Here is an 18,342-nt window from a genome sequence, read left to right on the forward strand (position 1 = left end):
TATATTCAGCTATATTCAGAGCAGTATTTTAGATAAAACACGGGACATCCTTAGATCCTTTTGGGAAGCTATGAAAGAAACCCATCAGCCTACCGAGAGAAGGGGGCGTTCCTGGACTGACTTCCTGATGAATAAGCTGTCCCAGCAGCTCCCTGTCCCTCGCACTCCCCAGCTGATGACTTAAAAGAGCTGCACAAGTGGCATCAGAAGTCAGTTCCCTACCAGCTCTGCATATCCATACCGTTTCCGAGTCCTTGCCACTTGCCCTGCTGACGGCTGCACTCATCCTGCCTCACGATTTGGCCTTAAAGAGTTTCCTCTCTTCTGTCATTCCTCCTCCGGACGCATCCTTTTATCATTTCCCAACTTTCCAAGGGCAATTCAATCAACTTGGAGACAGCAAAGAAATTTCTTACCGCTTTGCTCCAATACCAACTCCCTGTATGTTCTACCTTCTTAGACAAGCTTTTGTAACCCACGTTATTTCTGACATGTTATGATACGTTGCAAAATTGGCCTTACTGCAATACCAGAAAGAATATTGGTTATCTGATCGTGATAGATGAGAGGTCAGAAAAGAAGGATCTGTTTCTGAATTTTGAGACAGACCCCTACCTGATCAGCCATCAAAATCAATAAATAGTCTGTTAAGTAGTCTGACTTGGTGAGTTTGCCACCATAGTGACTGGGATCTGTGAAGTGTCTGAAGACACAACAGCCCAGGTTTCAAGTACCTTTATCAAAACCACAAACTGTTCACTTTCACCTGCTTGAAGTTTAATCCACGCTTCTAACATCCCTTTGAGGCCTACTAGGGTAACAAGACATATGCATGCTGGGACCACCATGTAACAACATATTTTTTAAGTAAAAAAAAAAAAGAATGATCACCATAGTCAATTGCTACTGGAGTATTTTGTATAAATAACCTGCTTTCAATGTTTCCAGATACTGGGATATAATAAAATATTATCAAGTGCTGGACAAATTCACAGAGACCCCCAAGTCTGTACCGGAGAAAGACTGTGCCCAGTACCAAGACATCAAAAGCCCTTTGGTGCAGCCCTATAGCATGAGATGAAACAAAGATAATTACAGCAGCGCATGCAAGCTCATGCTCAGAATTCGCAAGCATGACAGCTGAAGAAACTAATCAGACTAGCTTGGAGGGTGGGGAGAGAAAGATTTTCTCATTCCTGCTGCATTTTGCAGAGCCTTAGTCTGGAACTTTTTGGCCATCAGCAACACAGACAAGTTTTCATTCACACTTCCCAGCCTGCAGCTGTCAATTTGGAGATAACTCAAGGCCTTAGCTTGTAGAAGGTGTTTAAGTATCACTCTGTTGTGGTATTGTAAGGGAAAAAATGAAAAGTTAAGACCTGAAGTCTCCCAAATTAGCGTATTACAAGAGCTGCTGGCAATTCATAGTAAAACATTTGTACAGTGTCCCTCCTGTTTGTCTCAATAAATCCAAATTCTTTTAATTACTCCATTTGAATGAGGGATCACATGAGAATTTGGATGAATTGAAGTTCAAGGATGTTGCCAATATTAAAAATAATCATCTTATACTTGTAATGTTAAGAGCACTACATCTGACCGAAGGAACTGAGGTACACTGAAAAAAAATCACTGTGTGCCAAAAGGCATAGTCGTACTGGAATGAGTTTGGAATTTACTGCCCCTTATGTGGATGCTGAACTGCATAAATGAAAGTGAAGCGAAAATACCAAGTGAAAATGGCTCTTCCATTCCAGGTCAAGGACAGGGGCTTAACCTACGCAAAGGCGGCCAAGTTTGTAGTGAAACCAGTATGTAATGATCACACAAACTGATCAGGCAGCTCTGCTAGATAATTGCCTCACAGACTGCCTCAAAATCTTTTTAGGATTTAGACTCCTTTAGGAGCCAACTCACTCACTTCTGGTCACCCAACCGTGTCCCCAGGCAGGAACTTGGGGTACACTGGGGACTGGACTGTCTTGGCCCCACTTCAGCACGCTCAGGACTGCACAGCTTTGGGATGTGCTTGCCTATATAATGAGGAGCTATTCCCATTTTGAGACAGCTGAAGTGAATATAGCAGTGATTCTGCTGTAGGAAATCATTCCTTCTTCTGGAGGCCAGTCCAGCCAGATGAGAGATGGCCTTGCAGACAAGATACACTTGGATGAGAGTCGGGATTCAATTTCTAGCTGTGCTACAGATTTCCTGTCTGGAGCTTGGCTAAGTTGTTCAGTCAGTTCAGGCCTCTCATTAATTTCCCGTGTGTGTAGTAAAGATAATAGTACTCCCCTTATTCGCAGGGGAACCCTGTGGATAAATACATTAAATGACTATGTCGTTCTCAGATGTTATGGTGAAAAGAAGAAGGTTATACAAACCATCAAGTAAAGCCAATATTCAAGATTGGCCTTTACTTTGTAAGGCAAGACTATACTAATGGGTAATTCAATCCTGTCCTAATAGATGTTCATTATAAAACACCCCCTTCCCAAATTAAGTGTCCTATCTACTGGTAGACAACAGCTGAGAGCGAGAAGCACAATGAAATATGTTGATAGCAGGGCTTGGCATGAGAAACTGGCAGCAGAGAAGCTATGCTAATGCAGTCACTGTTGTCTCCAATTGCTGCAGAGAACTGAGAATTTGTTAATTCACATTGTTTGGCTCTGTAGATTTGGTGTTAAGACTTGGCAAAAAGATGGGTGCAATAAAAAACAATTTACATTAGGTTGGAGACTGGTATTCTAAAAGGTACCAGCCTGTCTATTGACACCTCGCTATTTATGATATATGTGGGAATTAGTTCTGGTCTTTGGACTCATTAAAAGTATTTCATGTGAGAAATATTTAAATATAGCTGATGGCAGCAACTTACTACTAATGCTAGCATCGAGTTTCCTTGGGGGAAAGGAAAGGTTTAAACCTTATAAAATAGCTGCATATATACTGGCCAAATTCCTCCTAAGGCCAGGCAGGGCACTGAGGGCACTGAGAGGCCTCACCCTGACCGGTCTCACCTGCGGCCCACACTCTCTGCCCATGGGCCTTAGTTTCTGCCTGGGCTGCGTTGCAGGTGTACCTGCTTCCAGCTGCGGTACAGCTGTGGATGTGTCTGGCCACGGACCAACACCCCGGCCTGGCCTCCTGACCACGGCCCTGCTCTGCCATGGCCCTGCCCGGAGACACCCTGGGCTGTGCCTGCCCTTCCCCTCAAACCTGGCCTGCCTCTGGGCTCTCACCCTCCCACAGCACCGACCCCTGCCTAAACCCAAGTGTCTGAGTGAACCCCTCACAGGGGGGCTTCGGGGCTCTTCAGGGGCCATCTGAGAATCCCCCCTTCGCCCCCCCATAAGCCTGCCAAGCCTTTGGGGCTACTCAGGGTCTGCCTGAGCCCTCCACCTGGCTCCAATCCCCCCCGCCATGTCCCTTTCCCATTTCCCTGTCCCTGCCCTGGCTCTGTGTCCCCTGAAATGGCCCCTTCACCCCACAGCCATTAAATCACTCTTCAGCAAGTCCCATCTGAGCCCAGATCTCTGTCGGGTGGGAGAACACATTCCTCTGGGGGGGAGCTGCCGTCAGGGCACCGAGGGCAGGAGTGGCCTTGCTGGCCCTGTCCAGCCTCACTGAGGCCTCCCCGCCTGATGCCTGCCCTCGGGACCCATCTCAGCTCAGGCCGTGGCCCCCAGTCCCTGCTTGAGCCACCCCCAGGTGTGACCGTCTCCCATCGCACTGCAGCTGTGCCAAGCCATGGACCTCACTGATCCGGACCCCGAACCGCGGGCTGACAGCGCAGCTCGACCTGGGCCCGACTTCATCACCATGGACAGGCTGGCAGCCCCTGGGCTGTGTCTGACCCTGGTCCCGGTGACTGAGCCAGACCCTGCCCTCAGAGCTGTCTCCTCACCATGACCTCATCTGGCAACCTTCTCGGCTGAGCCTGGCTGCTGCCCCCAGACCTGCCCTGCCAGCCATGCTATCGGCTCCTGGCTCCTCAGCCCTCCCTGCGCCCCCGGCGGTGCCCCTGGTGCCACTGAGAGGGTGAACTACAGCTTGCTAACAGCATGATTTTCTGGGATTTTGATCTTTACAGTTGAGTTAGTGCAGCGCAAATAGAGTTGATACAAGAAGAGGAGCCAGGAACCTCTCCACTCTAAAAAACACTCCGTATAGCCACAGCAAGGTCATGTCTACACATGCACTGCAGTGCTGAGCGAAACACTCGGTTAAGCACCAAACCCACAGAGCAAAATGGGAGCTGTGGTAATTATCCTTGGGCTACAGGGGATATCAGCTTCAGCAGCCCTGCAGCTCTCTACAGACGGCATTGTCCAGCCTACACTGTTCTGCACAGATGTTATCCAAGTTGCCTCACGGAGCTGCAGTGTGCTCCACGGAGCAGCATGGGCTTACTCTTTGTGCCTTGCTTCTCTACCTTTCATATGTGCAATAATGACCACAGATGCATTGTTTCATATTTCTCACTGCGGTGACAATATGAAATTTTAGTAGTTACTCTCATAATAATAATTTAAAAAATCAGATATTTCCAGGTGGTTCACAGAAATTGTGTGTGGGAAGAATGAACCAGGGAGATAAGGTGAGGGGAGGCAACCTTGGCAGGGAATAGCTGAAATAGATACCATGTAATTTTCAGCTGTAGGCCTGCAAGGAAATAACAAACATTCAAGAATTGCTTCTGTTTTTTAATTCCTAATGGAGTTACTCAGTAGCATAAAGGATGGAATAACAGTTGATTCAGCATACTGTTTTCTACTCATTTTATAGAAAATGTAACACACATTATAAAACTTTTTATTGATTTTTTTCTGCTTTCTCTGCTGCACAGGCAATGTAAAGAATTATATAGCAGGGTGTGCGGAGCAGTAAAGAAATGCACACACTATACATCTGGGGTTTTAACAGTGCTGCTAAGTATAGTGTGTTGGGAGCACAAATTCTGAACCGAAATTCCAGTTTCACTGGAAACCACACATTTTAAAAAAAAAGTCCATTCACATTTCATCCTAAATGTTGGCTGCCTTCCTCATGCAGGCATTACAGTCCTTTTATGTATTTTTTTTTTTAGAAACAAACTATTTCTTTAAACTTAAGGGAATACAGGTGCAGAATGTGAGTCAAGGTCTCGTAGCAAATACATTTAATGGTACTCTGAATAACTAGTTCAGCCTGAACTCTGAATATGTGAAGGAACAGTATCAATATTACACTACAGTACTGGCTGGAGTCACTGTATTATTACTGAAATAAAAAAATTAACTCTCCAACTGTTGGAATGGTTGCATCTCCCATCTGGACATGCATATCCTCATCTGGAAAAGTTGGCTCCTTAATCCACGAGGGTTTAAACTCAGCTAGTTAGTGACCCATCTATTGCTTCCTTTATTTCCCATTGTTGGTTTGCATTCAGCATCTGGGGATAAGGAAAATAAGAATTAAATACACTGAAGGATTCTATTGACTTTTTTCTGTCAAACTCTCATAAAAAGAGCTGCAAAATTGATATGAAGTGGTAGAAATTCAGGAAATATAGAAAGGAAATGAAAAGCTGGAATTGCCATTCTGTCCATATTGTACTTTTGGCCACACTTAGACTGAGTTACAATGACTATAGCAATATCCAGACTAGGTTTGAACCAAGCAGATTAGGAGCTGTAGGAAGTAGAGCAGAGTATTCTGTGGGAATGAGTGTATCTTGGCAGCATATACTTGAGTAAAGCATCTTAAAACATGGACATGGCTGCCTAAAATTTTCAGCAGAAAACCTTCTTGACAAAAAAATGCACTAGTTTTAATAAGATGAGTTTCTCAGGCAGCACTTCTCTCCCACACAAGGGAGAATTTTTCTCCCTACAAAAACTGAAACATCTGACAATGACACCACAGTTCCTCTGCAGGCTCTTCATTTCTTTGCCATCCTGTATTCACAGGGTTCCTGGTTCAGCATTTCATGATATATGGCATCTCATGAAAGCCTCGTGCTGCACTGCAGCACCAAGAGTAGGCTGGCGGCTGTGGCGTGTCAGGGAACACATGGGGCAAAGAACCAGCCCATAGCAGTCAACAGAGTAACACTTCCAAATCAAAATGTGTGACTTCCATCTAATTATTCCTTTTCATTCAAATATTTTAGTTTGAAAAACTTCTTTTCCAGTTTATTTTTGGCTAAACAGAGGTGAAAAAATATTAACAGGCTTTCCTCTGGAAGCCTCCCTTGATATAAAAGGCACTTTAAATCTTCTAGAAGACACTCTAGAAGTGTCTAGAAGTGGGGTTCCCCCGCAGACTTGAATGGAAGTTCTGGCACAGACATACAGGATAAAATTCTTAGTAATACACCTACTTTGGTCACATCCAATACTGCTCTTTGTTGATATATATCAACATTTGTTGCCATCATTATTTAAGATTTGAAGAAGGAAGAAAAAATATTTGTCAAGAAATGTATATAAGGAGAGATATTTCATCTAATGGTTTTAAATAGAAAATAACATAGTATAGTAGCAAAAAGAGATATTCACCATTGTTTTGTCTGGAGCAATCATTTCTCGTATAAATCTGCATCTGCAAATACCATCCTGCAGATCTGCACCCACCTTTACTTTGAACCTAGATGCATATTTGGAACAAGATATGGATCACTTCTGAATGATTAATGCAGCAGTAAACTGGAATCCATAAACTAGAATTTACAATTTCAGCATCACTGTCTTACAGAAAGAACTTTCTTATTGCTTCTCCTCCCTTGTGAGTAAGCTTCATCCTACTCTGAAAATAAAACAACACTGTTTTTTTTCATAAATCAATGGAAATACGTTTATCTTCGTTTGTGATCAGCCCTCAGCTTTGCCATACCATTGCTGTTTTCCTGCAATGCAGCATTATGCAGTAGTAAAAGGGGGAAGTGTCTGAGAGAGATACAGAAGCAAAGTCATCACTGCCTGTATCATAGACCTGGAAGAGTTAGACTAGGCCTAGTCCATCTGCTCAAAGCATAAAGCACAGAAGAAGAATACTCAATACAAGTGTTTACTATACGTTGTCCAGCCTTCTCCTGAGGCCTATGTGCGCACCTGCAAGCAAAGTTACATCAATTCTACATCTCCAAATAACTCTACCACACTGCATCTGGAATAATATTAATTTTCACATTTTTAGAATAAGAATAAGCCTTTTATTTCTTCCTAGGAGGTAGCAGAAAACCATCAGAAAATGAGATCAGATATATGAATAACATCCAGCTGAACCAAACTCCTCAACCCAGCCAACTGTAACATATGATAAATTTTTCTTGTCCAGGTACGAAGATCCCATGACTCGGCAACACTATTTCTAGATATACCAAGGTGTATATTTCCCAGAAGAGAAATCCTAGCTGTATTAACTAAATCTGACACCAACAAACTGTCCAAAGCTTTCACAGTATTTCACAGAAAGCCGAGCACTTGCAGCTCTCTCTGGCAATAAGGGTGCTGCTTTACAAAGGGAGGTAAGGGCCCTCTGCTGCTGACAGTTTCAGAGTATCCCCCGAAGCCAAGGCAACCAGAAGTTCTAGAAGAAACCAGCAATTATAAAACTTTTGAGGTTCATGTTGTCTCTGAAGGAGACATCCCCATTTCTCATCTATGAAGTTACTGCATGTTAAGGGCACTGTGCTTCTGAACATAGCCATCCAAGCACAGATTTTATGTGTTTTCATTTACACTCTTAATGATCACACTTTTGGTTAATTCATATCACTCTCCTGAGTATCCCTATGTGCATAAGCTTCTTGCTTAAACCAACACAGCTGCCCCCGTGCAAACTCACTGTTATATACAATATACCAACATAAAGAGACTTCTGTTTCTACCTTAATATCTTGTTCTCAATACTCGTATTCCTTGGGTATATCCTTGATCATAGATGGGACTGTAACACTATGCCTTACTGAGAAAATTACTTAAATGGCATTGGGCCTGCTTTTTACCTCCCAAAGTGTATGTAGTGCAATGTTACATTTTTACTGTGTCCAGCAAAACTTTTAAGTGTTTAGAAGCAAACAGTGAGAATTAATCATCATCTGTTAGCATTTCCCCACTTCACATGCCATTTAAGATCTTACTATTATAAGACCGAACATTCAAACCTGTTTTAACTGCTGTCTGAGGAGCCCAGACAGGCACAGGATCTTGTATAAGCCAGATATCCATGCTTCAACATTTGCTCTTCTGAAGGAGATGAGGATAGTTTCAAGTAAGGCTGCGTTTTATTCAAGAGAGGATTATTTTGTGAAATAGTCCCTCAAAGACTGACCTTTGAGGAAACTGAAGAGTGGAGGTGTTTTGACTTCTTTTCTCCTTGAAACCCATAATTTTAATCAAATAGATCAATTTTGCTGAATAAGCCCTTCCTTCTTCTCCCTAGCTATTTCTTTGCAAGAGAACTGCAAATCAGATAAATCCTTGGAAGAAGCAGAGAACAGCACAATCTTGCTAACCCAACACAAAGATTTATATGGCAAAAAGTCACCAATGTAGCACAAACCAAATGGCTGACTTAGCACTCCTGGGACACATGAGAAGATGCTAGCAAACAACATAGTCCCCTAGCTGTTCTCTAAGAGATGCAGAGCATTGTTTTCATCGGGTACAGATCTGTTTAAGCTCACCCCTTTACTTTTTCCCAAGCAGGCCATTTTGGAGTATTTCTGGAGGGGAACAAGCATAAATATCAAATTATACTGAAGAACAACTTCTCCTCACCCTCCAGATTTCATCGTTATGGTTGTTCCTCCAGCCTGTCTTAGTCTCACAGGCTGGTGGTGTACTCCTGAGCTACTCCCATCAAAACTGATGAGGCAACTCAAGGATTAGGAAGAAGGAGTGTTCCAAAGTCCAGCTTTGAAGGAAAGATGACTTACCATAAGCTTCTTCATCTGTTAGCACATCAGTAGTATATCTGAAATCCATGCAGAATGGCGATTGTTTGGCATCCGGATTCAAGGATGACATAAAATAAAAAGCATAGCATAAAAAAACAGTATGATGAAAAAAAGATTAAGTAATGCTAATCACTTGAGGAATGGCTGTCAATCTTTTCCCTATGTGTCTTAAGCAAGTAGGGAGTTGAGACAGCAGATATTCTAAACCTTCCCCCCCCAACCACCTCATCAGCCTGTGTTGCACTGTCAAACGTGTGTGTGCCTAACTTCATGGCTGTGAGTAGTTCATAATAAGCCCTTTTCAGCTTCCTTTTAAACTCTGTCCAAGCAGGAGTGAAAAATTAAACAGGAAAGCCAAGTCACACTTTCCAGCTGTCAAATTAACACAGAGAAGCAAGCCTGTTGTCACACCTCTTGCTCTCAGGTAAAAAAAAAAAACAAACAAAACAGGTTCTTTTAGAACAGACTCTTTTAGATCTTAAAACTGAGGAGAATTTCCCCCAAATGACTAAGCGCTTCAGCAAACAGATCAACACACTAGGCACAAATATTTGCTAGCAGGCAATGGTAGCATATACAGTTCAATTACTGAGTTTTTAGTTCTCAGTAAGGAGTTATTTTGGGGAAAAAGCCTCCAGCAATTAAAAAAAATAAAACAAGCCCCCAACTATCCAGACTTAAAGAAAAGCAGCTCCTTGGCCAAATCATGAAAAAGACCTAGAGATTAAAGCACAATCTTTACATACACAGCTTCTTATTAGCAGTAGACATCAGTTCCCACTGCCAGCTATGATGCCAGAGCCGGACAAGACAAAGTGTACAGCTTCCCAGAAGAGGGGCTAGTTTGCATCTCTGCATGAGGGTAGACACATGAAGAGGGCATGGTGGGAGGGAAGGACATCTCTGAGCAGAAAGTAACGCCCACCACCAGGGAAACAGCTTCTGTCTGAAATGAGCTGTAAGACCATTTTAGTTTGGACACCAACTAACAAAACATGTACTCTTCCAGTACAGTTAAAAACAATAGGGCCCAATTGCCTTTAGACTGGAAATACAACAAGATTTCTTTACTATGTTCAATTAGTAACTTCCACAGAAACTAGAAAAAAAAACAAATTAAATAATTGGAACCACATGGATGCCATAAAAGAGATAGATAACACACATGCTTTTTTCTTTATGAGGAAGTGTCATGAAGTGCAAGCATGTTTACATTTGGCACACAAAATTAATTACTGACACCAAAGCAATGTGGTTCTCGACCCCAAGCAAGAACATTTGACACTTTCCCCTGAAAATCATTAACGATTGAGCATCCTTCTTAACCTGGTTTCGTTATGGAAGCAATATTGGTGGGATGATTATTAAAAAAGGAAAAAAAAAGAAGTGCCTCATACCAGCTATATCTGACATGGTGACCTTCCCTCCAGCCCCCTCCCTTGCTGGAAATAATCGTCATACAAACTACCCTTTTGACATATAAGATGTCTCTTTGCGAATTTTTTTATGAGCCTGTTTTCAGGGCTGTATTATGCTCTTGGACTTTGGCAAGCTGAAGGTTGCTGACTGCTTTCACAAGCAATGATAGGTGAAGGCTCAATCCAGCAGAGCAGAAATGAAGAAAAGAGTGGATGCTGGCAGACCTGAACCGGTGGGACTCAAGCCAACTCTCCCCTGCAAGCTCTACAGTCAGGGTAGTGCGGTGGCATGTCCTGAGACACATGGTACATGAACACGCACAGCAGTGACTCCAGTCAGTGCTAGCTACAGCTTTTTGCTCTTTCTGTCCTCTTAAATCAGAAGGACTGCCAACAGCAAGCATGTCCAACTGTGCCTGTCAAGATATGGCCACAGCAACATTGTACCAGGTATTATTTGTCCTCCTGCAAGGGTCTGAAGTGCTAGTTCTGGACTAGGACTCTACCATAACAAGGGTTTTTAAGCTCACAGAGCAAAGGCCAATTTCTGCCTGTCATGACCCAAAGGGGTTACCTGGCCTACAGGCGTGTAGAGATTGCGACTGTGGGTTGATAGGATTCCATAATACACAAGGACATGGAGGCTTTATCCCCTAAATTTCTTTATTTTATTACAGATTATACCACAAATACCAGAAAAGTCACCACTAGCAAACATATCTATGATTAATAAAGCGAATGTGAATGGATGTATATCAAGCTATTACAAATGACTATCACTAATCAATAATATAGTATCAATCAATGGTATGGTATCAATCAATAATAGCATCAATCAGCATTGTACTGATTGATAAGTACCAACTGATAAGTACCAACCAAGTACTTACATACTATTATTACTATAATACTGTATTACTGTATACTATTATAGATTACAGGTTATCATTAGTAAAGCAAACTTATCAACAATATAACAGCAGATATACTTATGATCGATTACTTATATAAATATATACAATAACAATATGAAGCAAATGAGATTTCAGAAGGAGTCAAACCATCCCAAAAGGGGGGAACAAACTGATCCCAGAGGGGGACCCAACCATCCCCAAAAGAGGGGAGGACAGACCTAGCCAATAAGACAACAGGCAGAGTCCCACTTCCAAAATGATCCACGTCACAGAGCCTGGTTTCAGCCAGGCATCCCAGGGGAGAGCCCAAGACCTCACAGAAAGTTCGTGTGGGATTCAACCGGGAAGTTCTCAGAAAGAGAGAGGCTCCATTTTTGATAAAAATGAAGTCTTTTTTATATCACATAGACATAAGAGGGAGTAGGACATTGAGCAGCCAATAGATGCTGTTAATTTCTATTTTTCACCTGTAACAGCCAATAGATGATACTGTTTTCTGTTCCTTCAGAGCAATTTTATTTTTTCACACTGTTCTCCACCTTCTCAGACGATAAATTGCCGTTACAGTCCCTTGTTCTGCGCTTATCGGTGGTATCTGTGGATGTCTCTGGTTTCTAGATACCCCGGCTGCACTTCAAAGAGGCCAGCTGCACTTTTCAAGGATGTTTTTTTACGGTTCACAGAGCTAGTCCCCAGGCTCGCACTTTCAGGCTGGCAGCCCTTTCTCTGTCAATATTTTTGAGCAGACAATATCTTTTGTTCAGTAATTTCCCCTTCTAACCACACTGCCTTTATGGCTGCTCACATCAATGCCTAAATAGGTTATTGTTAATATCCAGTAACATGCTAAGTATATAAGATTTGGATCCCAGATCAACAGCATAGTCAGTAGGGAAGTGGCTAAAAGATTAAAATCTCAGATTAAAACCTCTAAGTAAGAAAGATGAAATTAAGAGACGGGCATACAGAGAAACATCTGATAAGCCAGGCTAGGCAAAAACCTTTTCTTTCAGAAATGCCAGAGCTCCAAAAAAATGACTCTGAAGTGTTCTCACCAATTCCACCACTAAGCACTATGCAGTTGCTACAATTTTCCATCCTGCAAAAATTAAGCATGTGCGGAGTCTCCAAGAACTCGGCGATGCCTGTACTTTATTTGATATTTGAAAGCTAAACATATGTATAAATTACTGCAAAATCAAGACCAGATGTGCAAATGAGGGCAACCAGGAGCAGGGAATCTCTCTGAATTAATGAGTATTCTTAGATTGAGATCCCATGAGCATTACCTTTCCCTCTTGCTTGGCCCACAGAGCATTCAGGACAGCAGCTATGGCCAAGTGCACAGCACCCTTCTCTGGTCCAGTCTGTTGAGCAGACAAATGTACATCCACCAGTGTCATCCACAGTGGTTTGATACGCGCCGATGTCTCAGTTTCTGTTAAATGGTATTTTGTTCACCGGAGGTTAAAAGACAGCACTGTTGATAACACAGCAAGGGGAAAAGTCACTGATACTGGAAAAAAGAAGGAATCTATATTGGTTAAAAATTACAAAAGAAGTTGATGCTGAAATGTGCAACTTGCATCAAATACCCACCTGGAACTCTCTGAGTGGTTGCTTTCACACTGGCTTGCCTTAGCACCAGATATGTTCCCAATTGCCAAGAATAAAAATGGAAATACTATGTGAAAATGCACACCTTACATGTTTGTTACTATCCTTTTCACAACAGCACCCCCAATGCGTCTTACCCAGCAGAGCTGCCTGTCGCTGGCGAGCTCTCTGTGGAAGCCTCCAAAGTTGCTGACAGTTTCTCCCATGTCTCTGTTGACCACGTGACTAAAGAAAGCCTTGACAGCACATATGACTGCAAAGCATAGCAGAATTTACTGCCTCATTACAGCCAAATGCCTGTAACAGAATGACTGCGGGCCCTTTCCTCAGCTGATACTTCAAGAAGTAATCTTTTCCGACAGTCTATGAATTTGAAGTATCAGCATGGAACCATTCACTTTGCACCCAGATCTGGGTGGCCACAGTCAATTTAGTTGCATGGCCATGTTTCATCTTATACTTGCCTGTTTCCAGATGCTGATCCCCTCCTCAAAACAATTAATAATTACAAAGGGCTTTCAAGATGAAGAGTTGCTCCTGTATCACCTCCCACCCCACAGAGGAAGAAAACAGCCACCCTAGACCAACAACAGCCCAAATGCTGTTAAAGAGACAGAGACCATCAAATCACATCTCCTCTGAGGAAAACAGTGTTTCTATAAATGAGAGAGCCTTTACATACCATCCCTTTCAAGCAACTGCTGCATCTCCCAGAGCTGTTTTGGTACTTGCAGTCACGTTCCAGTTCTCATTTCCTCATAAGGCATTCTGTTTCTGGCAGTGAGATAATGGCAGTTGTGGTCCAGCTGTTTCAAGTCCCCGAGACTCAGGGCTGAGGCTGAATTCTGTTTTTTTCCAGTCCCACATACGACTACTCAGTGTCAACATATATTCCCAATGAGGGTTTTTGTTAGGGTAAACCACACGCAAATCATGTCTAGCAAACTGCAGAGTGTCAGAGAAAGGACAGACACAGCATGAAGCCTTGTGCCAACCATCATTTTCTTTAGCAGCATGGAATAAAGAGAGTCTTCAGAAATATGAGACCATGAGTCCAATTCTGTGAGGTCTCCCCTGTTCAGGGTATTTGCTTGAGATCTGAGAAACCAGTATCTGAACCTCAGTTCTGTAACAACCTTTTTATGTGATTCTGGCTAAGACACTTTACTTGCCTGTCTCTCAGTTCCTCTGCTGTTCCTGCCTGCACCGTGGGAAGAACATCCCATCCCACTTTCCTTGGATGTAAGGAATCACGCACTACAGGGGCTGAAACCATTTATGTATCTAGGCAGGTTGTACCAAGCACATTTCACTCATGATGACAGAAGGGTGTTCATCATCTTATAACAGGCCAGGGGATACACAAACTCCAGTCTTAGGCTGACTAAAGATAATCGTTTATCCTTAAAGAAACTTAAAATAACTGATTATGTACTTGCCAGATTGCTAAGTGATTTAAAAAAAAATGTAGACTTTTCTGTAAGAAACAATTGGAAAGGTAGATTGAAGGAGGAAAAGGCATGATATCATCAAGTCACAGGTTTTGTGGGTGTTCGGCTGATTGCTTGGAGGGTTTCGACATATTCAGCAGTGTCAGTGAAACATCACACTTGAGTGGCAAAGAAGGAATTGCTCGTTCTATGATCTAGGGAACCGACTGGCTGAAAAGGCACTAGAAAGCCCTTCTAAAGCACTGTGGCAAACCAGTTACGTATGGAAGTTAGATTTGATATGAGAGAGGAGCAACGAGAACCGCAGAGGAACTCGCGCACGTGCTCACTGGGCACTGCTCACTGGGCACTGCTCGTTGAACACTGTCACAGCCACGTCCTGTCGCAACAAACCGCTTTGCCTAACGAAAGGCTCCTGCCCGCCTGGCCGTGCGTACCATGGCGTCCGACATGCGGCAGCCCAACAAGCTGGGAAGGTGGATGCTGCTGGCAGTCGCGGCCGTCCTCAGAGGCTGAGGTCAAGCGCTTACCCACACGTGGGATGTCTGTGTGGTGGCTAGCTGCACCCCAGGGCCACCTGGGCTAGCCCCAGGCTGAGCATGCCAGGGGCTGGCAGGGTTTCCCAGCTGAAGCTCCATGCCGTCTGCACATAATGATTGATACACCGGCTTTGTGGCAGGCAAATTGCTGTGCAGGGCCCATGGGCTTTATCCAGGTTTCTCCACTTTTTTGGAGTAGCTCGGGTGTCCATTGTGGGGCATAATGGGAAATTACTGCAGGCTTTTCTTAGGAAATCACCTTTGCAAGCTCCAGACCAGGAGTCGAGGTTCATAGGCGATGCTAAGAGCTGCCCATCTGAAAGGAAAAAGGTCCTAGTAGACCCAGCGCTAGATTCTGGCTGCTGCTTGGTCACGGTCTTCAACTTGATCCTGGATGAGTCAAAATACCTCTTCTCCCCTTGCCTTAATTTGCCATCCAGAGATAATGAAACTGATCTCATTTGTGAAGTGTTTAAGAGTGAGAAATGCTATACAGTAGGTAATATGGGTAAGATAGCAGATGCCTTGGAAACCCCGAAGAGAGATGCTGTGTATCAGTAGATTTCTGCCTATTGCCTGGCATAAGAGTGTCTGTCTTGGGATGAAGAACAAATGAGGATTGTGCTATTTTGTTGGTAAATAAAGAGCATTTGCACAAGGCAGGCTGGCCTGTCAAAGTAGATGCGTATCCCACTATCTTCCTGAATGCCATTGGTCATCCCCAAGCTGCAGGGAGGGTTATTCCTTCTTACCTTAATGATCAGTTGAACTCAGGGGGCATATCTATGGCTAAGTATACACACACTTGCTCTTCAAAACACTTAGTAGCAGTCTGAAAAGGCTGGTGCCATTCTAATGACAGTGGCGCCAGAGATTATATTTAGCCTATTAGTAATCTACTTATTATAACCTTAAACCCACTGAAGTTATTGATTGAACTTCAGTTTCATATGGAAAAAAATCTCCCCTTGCAAATGGTAGTCGTTTGATAAAGGTAGCAAGAAGATTAAATATACAGGTTTTGATGCAGTGACTTTAACAAATAACACTGAGTTAAAATGTAAATTTGGGAACTATTTCTATTGTACCTGCAGTCTTTTAGCACAAAGGAAAGAATATATTTTTACGCTAGTCATCATAAGCTAATTTGAAAGACAGAGCCATTCCAGAAGTGAAGAGGGTAATACAGAACGAAATCAAAACTCCAGTGAAAGTGATACGGATCTGACCTTGCTCTAATAAGGCTGCTCAACTTGCCAGGCACCTTCCACTTAAAAAAGAAAAAAGAAGAAGATGGTACATAAGGCTGCCAAAGACTTCTAATCTTTAATTCTGTGAATTCTCGTATGTGTTCATGCTCTTACTGCACAGCCACATGATGGAGAAATAAAGGCCATTCAGTTGTGGTGAAGAGCGAGCACCTAGGGTAGAGCTGAGAGGAGAGGAAGGTGGGTAGAGGGATGTAAGGGACGTAAGTCATCTAGTCGCCGGCTTCCACTCTTAGAAATGTGAGCCAACACTCCTGTCTTTTCTTGGGAACTCTTCAGAAGGACAGAACCCCAGACTTGGCCTCCTTGCCAGGACTGAACCGGGGCTGCAATCTAGCACGGCCATTCACTGTTTGACAACACATGCTGAGCATCTCCGTGAGCGGGGTATTCCACAGTTGCTGGAGGAGCAAGGGCCATCCTCACTGTTTTCATGATGAAGCAGTCAAATGATTAGATATTCTCCTTATTTGTGGCACTTTTATCCTAGGAGTCATGCTGAACTGAGATTTATCCTTTTTTGGTTTTGAAAGAGCAGAAATGCTTTCTTACCCAGCAAATACAACCCTGGCGCTTCCAACCACTGAAGCCGAGAGAAGGACCATCAGCCACAGAGCCCCTGGAAGGCTGCCCCAAAAGTGAATAACTGTGGGGGTATTGAATGAATTTATTTATTGAATGAATTATTGAATGCAGCAGCTGGCACCTGTTGAGGTCCAGGAAAAAAGTGAGTTTTTAGCATGCATGGGATGGATTTTCAGGGCCAAATACAAGATGCACAGATCTATCCATTTTCCCAGTATGTGCTTATCGGTAGCCACAGCTAGAGACTCAATAACCTAGCAGCAGGGCACAAAGGAGAGGGGTAAAGTGCTCCTACGGGGAGTAGCTTTTTGATAAAAAAAGGAATGCTCTCACAGCAGTCAGCTTCAGCGTTGGTACATGAACTGATTCATCAAGAGTGCTTGTATTCAGGTTTCCCTTTTAAATGTCCAGTCTGTTCCTCAGACCCTGCTGAGTTTAACTAGGTAACTGACCTCTCTCCTTTAAGAAGAACAAATCAAAAGCAACACGATAGCCAACACATGTTTCTACTCACTTAAAGTAAACGAAATACTAAGAGGAGATGGACAATGTTCTGTAAAAGTACACAGTGCTATGAATACTTTGATCCCTCAACAACAGTGGTTATTATAATTTGACAAAAAATACGCCTTTAAATTAAAAGAGACTGTTAAAAAAAAAACACCAATGTGTTACCTACAAGAAGCACGTATTTGCATGCAGAACTAACAAGGAAAATAAGCTCAAAGAGTAGGACCAGTAAAGAACATGGGTCCCATGGGTAATGCCTGAACTCTGTTAAGTTCCCAGGCACACCGTACCCACATGGAGAGGAGGGAAACCTAACACAAAATCCTACATCCACTAGGAAAGAAATGCTAAGCTACCTGCCAGTGTCTGAAATGCCATCACTCTGGGGCTGAGCTCCAGAGGCAAGCATTGCTGTCAATTCTGAATCCAGGGACCAGTATCTCTCGGGTTAGGTTCTCTGTATAATTTTTTTTTCCTAAGAGCTGATCAAGGTTCACTCTTAAAAATGACAGCAGAACGATGCTTGGGACTCCCCAACTAATATGAATGGGCTCTGCTAGGAATGAGTCAGGGTGAGCTGACCAGAACCACCACAGAGAACAGAAGCAGCACTTGGCATTAGCCTTGCTCCATTTCCACTGCGCGCAAGGGAACAGATGCTCCTCGGCTCCCCTGCGTTTCTACCTCCTTTTCAAAATAGGAGAACAGATGACACCTGCTGTGCCGCACCCCTCACCCCGCTTCCCTCTGCCCTGTGAAGGAGTGCACAACTTGGTACCTCAGCTGCTCACCTCCAGCCTTCTGTCTTGCTCTCTCCCTTTCCCTGCCCTGTGCTAAGGGAGAAGCAGGGAAGCTGTTGATGTTTCTCCAGCTAACACTCTCCCTGTAAGCATCAGTAGGGAAGAGTGCAGAGAAAAAAAGGAACCTGGCCCTTGAGCAAATGCTTAAGCCTGTGGCTGTGGGTGAAGTCCTGTGGTGGGTTTTGCTCCCCACTAGCAACCTCTTAACAACCTCTCACACCTAACAACCGCCTGTATAAGATAAGACAGCAATCCAAGAGTCTAGATCAGAGCCCAGGTTTTCCGCTCAAGGC

At 43.4% G+C, this 18,342-nt stretch overlaps 1 protein-coding gene across 1 annotated transcript; it reads right to left on the reverse strand.

The window, feature by feature from the left end:
• Nucleotides 1–1,158: 1,158 nt before the first annotated feature.
• Nucleotides 1,159–13,102, reverse strand: ENOSF1 (enolase superfamily member 1; the record flags this gene model as incomplete). The annotated part of the gene is given in 12 exon segments (XM_082329005.1): nt 1,159–1,386; nt 5,293–5,383; nt 5,385–5,437; nt 6,546–6,633; nt 6,740–6,792; nt 8,153–8,166; nt 8,169–8,234; nt 8,320–8,363; nt 8,683–8,713; nt 8,927–9,014; nt 12,569–12,646; nt 13,034–13,102. Coding segments are annotated over 12 exon segments (903 nt in total).
• Between the last annotated feature and the right edge of the window lie 5,240 nt (nt 13,103–18,342).

Source organism: Platalea leucorodia (genome assembly GCF_965183815.1).
Source record: "Platalea leucorodia genome assembly, chromosome: 1".
NCBI classification, from domain to species: Eukaryota; Metazoa; Chordata; class Aves; order Pelecaniformes; family Threskiornithidae; genus Platalea; species Platalea leucorodia.